The sequence below is a fragment of the Saccostrea echinata genome, unplaced genomic scaffold (assembly GCF_033153115.1).
Source record: "Saccostrea echinata isolate AGI-Se365-2 ecotype Australia unplaced genomic scaffold, CSIRO_AGI_Sech_v1 ptg000054l, whole genome shotgun sequence".
Lineage (NCBI taxonomy): Eukaryota > Metazoa > Mollusca > Bivalvia > Ostreida > Ostreidae > Saccostrea > Saccostrea echinata.
In genome coordinates this window covers 19,501,725-19,510,431 of record NW_026889803.1, presented here as the reverse complement: position 1 = coordinate 19,510,431, position 8,707 = coordinate 19,501,725, and the positions used below count along the sequence as shown (strand labels likewise).

At 36.8% G+C, this 8,707-nt stretch overlaps 1 protein-coding gene across 1 annotated transcript; it reads left to right on the top strand.

Annotated features, from left to right (window-relative positions):
- Nucleotides 1-6,376: 6,376 nt before the first annotated feature.
- On the top strand, nt 6,377-8,000 carry LOC133204705 (complement C1q-like protein 3). Its single transcript, XM_061340446.1, has 3 exons — nt 6,377-6,484; nt 6,576-6,687; nt 7,573-8,000. The coding sequence occupies exons 1-3, from the start codon at nt 6,377-6,379 to the stop codon at nt 7,998-8,000; spliced, it is 648 nt and encodes a 215-aa protein (XP_061196430.1).
- Nucleotides 8,001-8,707: the final 707 nt, after the last annotated feature.

Here is an 8,707-nt window from a genome sequence, read left to right as displayed (position 1 = left end):
CATATGGGGTGCCAAAAACCAAGGCGCACGTGGACGCTAAACATAGAAAAAACTTGGAATGGCCTTATTATAAGATACAGTACTTCGCATAGAAAAAATCCCATGGGCCACAAAAATCAACCCAGTCATTTTGTTTTAACTTGTAGTCCCTTATTGTAACTTTTTTCCTCCAAAACAAGGCCATATAAGTCGTACTGATATTGAAGCACTGTTGATTCAAGTTTGGTTATGTCATAGCCCTTTTCTGCTAGGGCGAGGCCACAATGTTAGGTCAAAACTTTCATGTGAATAAGGGGGGGGGGTGAAAAATAGGACCGATAACTTAGGTGAGCGTTGTGGCCCATGTTTACCAATACCAAATTAACGTGACAAGCACTACTGAAATTAAGGTACAATATATTAAAGCAAATATATACAGATATCAGTATTGCAACATTAGTCATGCTATTATTTTAATATACTAGTATTTGTGTAATAGTATTTCTCTGGTCCTCTTAAAAGCTCTATCCTTGAAGGCATGGGAAAACAAGATGTGTTGGTAAAACACTGATGTCACCGTATGGCAGCCTATGGCAAAGGTTAGAGTTTCTCAGATGCAACTCTAACTCCAAAGTCAAGAGATGAGAAAGGTCGTTACCAAAGAAAGCACTTGTTTCATGGAATATAACTCTGAAACATGAAAGCCCTAGCACCAACCGTTGAAAAGTTATATGGCGAAGGATAAAGTTTTTTGAGAAGTATGTTAAACGTCAAGATCAAGTTTAAAACTGTTGGTACTCAACGGAAAGTCTTGTCACAAGAAATACACTGTGAAATATGAAAGCCCTAGCACCAACTATTCAGAAGTTATGAACAAGGTTAAAGTTTTTCAGAAGGAGGTCAAACTCCAAGGTCAAAGGGTCAAAATTGTTGGTATCCAATGGAAGGTCTTGTCACAAGGAAAACACCTGACCGTGAAATATGAAAGCGCTAATACTAACTGTTCAAGAGTTTTTGTCAAGGTTAAAGTTTTTTTTAAAAGTGGATCGATTTCCAAGGTCAAAATGTCAAAATAAAAAATATACCCATAGAAAAGGTCTTGCCACACGGAATACAGATGTGAAGTATGAAAGCTCTAGCACGGACTTTTCATGGCTGAGGTTAAAGTTTGGTAAAATGTTGCAATGGGTCAAACGTCAAGTTGAATGTCAGATATGTTAATACCCAAAGTAAGGTCTTGTCACAAGAAATACACATGTCATGTGAAATATGAAAGCCGTATAGCTGCAACCAATCAGAAGTTATTGACATAGTTAAAGTTTTTTGTGGACAAACAGCTAGAAAGACAGACAGACGGACAGGGCAAAAACTGTATGCCCCTGAATCTCCGATTACGGGGGCCATAAAAAAATAAACTGACTCAGCAGAATTTGCCACTCCTCCCCTCTTCAGAATCAAATGGCCGTCCCTTTTGTATTCACAAAAAAACTTTATGAAGTTAGAGTCAGATTTATTCCCTCAGACTGTCGGGCAGTATTTGGAAAATCTTACAAAGTGACATCCAGGTGCCTCTTGGCCTCTTTAAGATTTTCCCCCTACAAATTTCCATGGAAATTTCGATCTCCTGTGATTCCTTTCTAGCTAGGCCCTTGGACATGCCTCAAATATGATTTGAGGAAGCTTACTGGTCAAAAATGGTAAAAAATATCATGTACATGATTCCAAACCCTAGGGTCACGATTAACAAACTTGAATCTATATGGAGATTCTTGCGTCAGATTCTGACTCGCTGTAGGCCTTTTACTTTTTAAGAATTTTTGCATTTGCATTTATTTTTAAGATATAAATTGCCATCCAATGCAAACCACGGGTGCACATTATTTGAAGAAAACTGAAACTACACAGGTCCAAACACGTACAAAAGGAAGCTTTTAAACTGGGTGCAGACTTTTCTGGATCAGTGGTACTATTTTTAGCTAACCTCAACGAAGCTGGGGGAAGCTTGTATGATACCCTCGGCGTCATGCAGTGTCGGCGTCCCAGTTTTTAAGTTTTTGAATCAGATTTGTTTCAAGTACTTCTATGGCCTACATTAATCAGAGATGGATGGAATATACTTCTTGTATGTTTCATTGTACCAGTCAAGGTTTCAGATGCTGCAATTTCAGCTAAAGAATGACCAGGTTAACGATTTTGGAGTAGGTTAAAGTTTTTGGAGCAGATCTCATTTCCAAGTAACTATAAACCCTGTATTGACCAAATCTGCATGGATGATACTACTAGGCTTGCCTCGGATGCTTGATCTGACACACATTTTCTGGATGAGTGACCAGTTTAAGTTTTTGGAGCAGGTCTCATTTCCAAGTAACTATAAGCCCTATATCGACAAAATTTGCATGGATGGATGATGCATCTAAGGATGCACACTACCAGGCTTGCTTCGGATGCTGAATTTGATCTACATTTTCCGTACGAGTGACCAGGTTAAAGTTTTTGGAGAAGATTTTTCTAAAGTAACTATTTGCCCTACCTGGACCAAACTTGCATGGCTGAATTTGACCCATATTTTTCAGATGAGTGACCAAGTTAAAGTTTTTGGAGCAGTTTCTCTTTCAAGTGAATATAAACCCTATGCCTACCAACTTTTCACTGGTGATATATATTTATTGATGTACACTAGCTACAAGAGGTGCTTCACATGCTGGATTTGACCTACATTTTTTCTAGAAAAGTGACCATGCAGGTTAAAGTTTTGGAGCAGGTCCATTCCCAAGCAACTATAAGATCTACCTGAATGAATCTTGCATTGATGATGCGTCTAGGGATCAACACTACCAGACTTGCTTTAGATGCTGGATCTAACCTACATTTTCCTTATGAATGACCAGAATTATTTTTTTTAGAGCAGGTCCTATCCAAGTAACTGTAAGACCTACCTGAACAAAACTTGCATGGATTATGCATCTAGAAATGCACACAACTAGATTATTAGTTTAGTGTGGGACTTTGCCTTAAAGACAACATTCGTTAAGGTGAGCTCTATAAACTCTGATTACCTATGTTTACTATATCGTATTTCATATTTTTCTTGGAAAAAAAAGGGATTGCTTATCAAACTATGAAAAATGAATTTATTTTAGCCAAGAATGCTCTTTGGTGAGTTTGGTAGAAATTGACCCATCGGTTCTGAAGAGGACGAATTAGAAAAGCTCCATTGATATGATTTCAGCCTTTGGTTCAGATGAGCTATTTAAAATGTCATGGTATTAACGAATTTCATAATGAAAAATTTTGTTATAACTTAAAAAAATTGGTTCCTATATAAATCTTTCCTTAAAAAGTCTAACATTTCCAATATTATACGGAGCGATCATAAAAAAAAATTCGATGTTTGACGCAGGGTGAAATATTGGACATGTCGATAAGATATTGGACCGCTTAAGTCACAAGTGTGGGCGGGATCAGCTAAATCTTATTTGCATTCGACAGTAACATATTTACCGAGATTAACCGCAGTGCTGGTAAAGCAAATTGACATCATGGAAGCCAGCACAAGATACATTTATACCAAAAAAGTATAACAAAACATTTATTGACGGCGTTCTCTGGCGACATGCGTTTTGTCAACCCCTCGAACTAAACTCAGGCCTCAGGCAAACAGTTTGGTTCTTGGGTCTGACAAAACGCATGTTGCCATCGAACCCAGTCATTAAATGTTGATTTAACAAAGCAATGTTCTTAAGAGCACGAGAAAAAAATATTATTTGATAGGATTATTTATAGGAGACCCATTTCCTGCCCAGGAGCTACGATTTGAACAAACTCGAATCTCCAGTAATTGTTGCTAGCACATATTAATGTGAAAAAAAATTGTAATTTTGTTCTTGAGAAAATTCCCTTCCCACCCCATCCTTCACTTTTGTAAAATTTTGAGTCAACGCGAGACGAGAATACTTATATATTGATTAAGATCACAGCCAGGAAGACCTGAGATATTCGAGGTAACCCTCGATCCCCAACCCAGGGAATTCTATTTATTGATTTTAAAAAGTTTAAACTTCCTAGTTTGGTTTCATCTTGATTTGGGGGGATAAAGTTTGGACATTCTTGAATCTTCACAGCAATAGTTGTTCTCAAGCTCTTAATATTATACATTTTTTGGACTAGGTTCGAGGGCAACATGCGTTTTGTTGAACTTAAGAACCAAACTGTTTGTTTGCCTGAGGCCGTTAGTTTGGTTCGAGGGGTTGCCCGAGAACACAGTCAATACGTGTTTTGTTATGCCTTTTATTTTTTGACACTAGATGAAATCCCGCGCAAGCGCAGGGAATTGAATCTATACCACTACCGACAGAAAAAAATCCAGTAATATATATATTGTAGTTTCTACTGACAGCCTACAGGCTTGTAGCAGAAAGAAATATACTTTGTTAAAAATCCCGCGTGAAGTAGAAGTACGTCTCCAAACCCCACCCCACCCCCTTTGTAAAACTTAAATAACAATTTCATTAATTGACGTTTATTGTGAAACCTGTTATATACTATGTTATGGATATTGTATATACTGTGTTTTGGATATTGTACTTCAATTACTCTTATTTCATTTCCGTCAAGAAATGCACATTTTACTGAGAAATTGATTTTTTTTCGTAAAAATTCACAGGTACTTGGGTCCTGGTTTATAGATATGTATGTACCTTATTGATATGTAAAAAGTGTACCTCACCTCTTTTTTTTAACATATCAATAAGGTACATAGTTACATATCTATAATCCAAGACCCAAGTACCTGTGTAAAATAACGCCCTATGAATACACTGGCGGATTTAGAGGGGGCAGCCCCCTACCGTTTTGTTTCCAATATATACATAAAGTTTAATAAATCAATTTTTTTGTGTGTCCGTGGGCCCTTACCCCGACCCCAAACTGGTCCCCCCCCCCTTCAAAATTCCTGGGTCCGCCACTGGAATAGGCCGACTATTTGATACAAAAGACTGTATTCAGAAAAAAAAACTGAAATGTATTGATTAAAGCACAAAATTGTACAGCATAATTGTATTTGAACAATGCCTTATTCATTAATTTTCTCTTCATGTAAGCAGGTTTATTACAAAGTCCAAATTGAACTTCGAGTTCGTTGTCACGATGCTCTCAGTGAGGAATATAAATTTTACCGATAAATTTATTATAGGAAAACCTACTAAATATATGTAATTATTGTCTTTCGATATATAAATATATTCACAATTTACAGTGTTATCAATGATTTACCATTATTTCAATGACCATTCACACAATTTAAGCTTTTTTATGTTAAAGCAGGGACCTATATACTAACAGGTCCCTGGTTAAAGCAGCTATTTTCTTTTTAACATGATGTTCTAGAAGCTTCCGTCAATGTTACGATCGGTGAATGACGAAAATAATTTGCACATTTTCCTTTTTAATCGATTATCACAACTTATTTCTTTTATATCATTGAAATCAAGTTTTGATTGAATAATTCAGTAATGACGTTTAATGAAATAAATAAACGATTGCTTGTTGCCAGTTTCATTAAAAATTGTCAGTAACTTAGATCCGCCAACCGGAAACGCCACCGTACTCACGTTTTTGTTATTTCATGGCTGTTTATAGAAAATAAAAGTAGACTTTTAATTTAATGTACGATACTTGCAATGCAAGTGAAGTCTAAATATAGTTTACGGACATCATCTTGTATCGTGTGTATTCTTAGAGGAGTAAGTAAAAACTCTGATACACCCGAATCGGAGTTTATTTGCAAAATTTATTAATTTATAAGTATAGATGTACATGACCATGTTTCTTGTGCTGGCTTCCATGATGTAAATTTCCTTTATCTGCACTAAAACTCGTCCAATTCTGTCACTGTCGAACACCAACGAATGCAAATAAGATTTAACTGATCCCGCCCACAGCGTGACGTAAGCGGTCCAGTATCTCATCGACAGGTCCAATATCTCACTTTGCGGTCTAACATTGATTTTTTTTATGACTGCTTAGTAAAACATTGAAAATCTTAAACTTTTTTTAGTATAGATTTACATAGGAACCAATTTCTAAAAATATAACAAAATATTTTGATTTTGGCCGCCTGTTGTTGCCCCATCCAAACCTTTAGGAGCTATGATTTAAATAAAACGTAAAACTACATAATTACTTGTGTTATCCTTGTCTGTACCCTGTTGATCATAAAAATTCAGCTTAAAGTAGTCAGTTGTTATTTTTCTAAAAATAGTAGTAGGACAGACTTCTGTGAATTGTGCAACCTGGTGTTTTTTGTTGATAAGATCTATGCTGTTCCCAGTTCATCATGGATTGCATTTCATATGTCGTTTCGATTATGTGCCTGTTTTATATGGAAAAATCTTTAGGAATGTCAACAGAAGAGAATCTGGGCAATGTGTTAAAAGAAGTGGACATGTTACGATCTTCGGTGATGGACTTAAAGGACACAGTCATTCGACATCAAAGACTTAATGAAGTCAAGAAATGAAGACCGCGTCAAATTAAGAAAACTTGAAATTGATTACAGGGATTTAAAAACGAACATATCTGTGTTCCATGATAACCAGGGAGAAGAAATTCAGAGCAATATAGTGACGGAGAGTTCGCACTCCAACGCCTCTACCGTATCTAGTGTCAGAGAGACATCCAAAGAAAGGAAGAACAGGAAATTGTCGACAAGTAATCATCTCTCTCTCTCTCTCTCTCTCTCTCTCTCTCTCTCTCAAACAAACAGTTCTGCAGTGTAATATAATACAAAATAAAAATTTTATCACCCCCTCCCCCCCCCCCCCCCAAAAAAAAAGAAATCCAAACAGAGAAATATATATATATATATATATATATATATATATATATATATATATATATATATATATATATATATATATATATATGACGAACTGTTACCATTTAAGCGAAATACTGTAGTTAAATGCATTTGATAAACTTTGTTCACCAACTGTAACCGGTAGAAAACAATTTGTTTACATTATATTATTCAATGACAGCAAATACAGCTTTTTGATTGTTTGTTTTTTATTGTTTAACGTCCCTCTCGAGAATGTTTCACTCATATGGAGACGTCACCACTTGCCGGTGGAGAGCTGCAAATTTTGACCTATACTCGGCACTCAAGGCCATTGAGCTGTGAGGGATCTTTTTCGTGCCAGCACCTACTGCGACACGGGACCTCGGTTTATACGGTCTCATCCGAATATCCGGTCTCTACGTCCAACAGTGGGATTCGAACCCGCGACGTAAGGATTAACTCCTTACTCCCCGACTCTAGAGCGAACGCTCTAACCACTGCGCCACGCGGGCGACACAGCTTTTTTGTAAATACAATTAAGCATAGATTTTTAAATTTATTTTAAAAAAAATATCGCGTTTGCCAACTACAAACATGTCTCTCGTAAATATTTTGAATTCAGCTTACCACATAAGCTGTAGTTTGCACGAAGAGGGCAGTGAACTAGATGTGCATGTAACTCTGTAAACTATTTTCAGAATAAAATGAGGTATGTTTGCTGGATTTAAAGCTACATTTATAAAAATTATTTTCAGTTCATACGAGGAGGCAAATTGAGGAAATCGTTGCATTTTATGCTTACTTGTCATCTGATCTTCAACCCGGAATACACCATACCATTCCATTTGATGTGGCGATAACTAATGCTGGAAACGGTTACCACCACAGTACCGGTGTGTTCGTTGCCCCCGAAAGTGGACTTTATGTATTTACGTGGACCATTCGAATGACTCACGAGTCAGCGCACTCAATGGAACTTGTAGTTAATAATATGGTATATGGTGCTACATTTATGCGCACCCACACCCCGGAAGACCAAAATGTTAGCGGAACGGTCGTCGTGCATGTCAACCGAAATGATGACGTATACGTTCGAACTCACCAAACGTATGCTTATAATGCAGGAAATATCCGCAGTGATGAATTTAGCAGATCCACATTTGCAGGCTGGAAGCTGAACTAAATTTTTATTAAGAATGTCATGTAAATTAAATCTAATGAATAATAAATACATATAGTAATTGTTTTGGTTACGATCCATAGGCGTCGGAACCGGGGGGGGGGGGGGCTACGGGGGCTTAGCCCCCCCCACTTTTTTTGCAAAGATGTACATAATATAGACATTGAAAATTGGGGGCTTACCTTTTTTCGTTGGTTTAGCCCCCTCCCCCCCTTTCAATTAGCCACCCCACTTGTAATTTGCTTCCGACGCCTATGCGATCCATGTCAGTTTTGTTTAGACTTGATGCCATTGTATAGGTGTCTTTTTAATGCCACATAGAAGAAATTCTGAAAAAAAAGAAAAGGTTTCTTTCGATACAACCGGAAAAATAATATCGTATATTTGTATATTTAGAGTTGATCGATAAAACATTCAGATATGCATAGAAGTCCTTTTGCATTCATGCGTGCGTGAAGCATTTACTTTAATTTTGATCCAAACTGGTCACATTTAATCCTGACTTGCATGCGCTATGTCGTTCCAATTTTGTGCACTCTTTACATGGAAATCTTCGGCCATCAACGAATGGAACAATTGGCATAGTATCAAAGAAATCGATAATGAAAGCCTCCTTGCAAAATCTTTTTTTTTATTGTAAAACAAATCAATCCTATTCGATAAAATGTGATTCCCATTCTATAAGTTGTTACTCTTATGCGAAAAAAAGA

Coding starts and splice junctions, on each gene's coding strand:
- LOC133204705 (XM_061340446.1), top strand. CDS start 6,377: ATGTCAACAGAAGAGAATCTGGGCAATGTGTTAAAAGAAGTGGACATG. Junction 6,485..6,575: donor GACATCAAAGACTTAATGAA/GTCAAGAAATGA, acceptor CATGATAACCAG/GGAGAAGAAATTCAGAGCAA. Junction 6,688..7,572: donor GAACAGGAAATTGTCGACAA/GTAATCATCTCT, acceptor AATTATTTTCAG/TTCATACGAGGAGGCAAATT.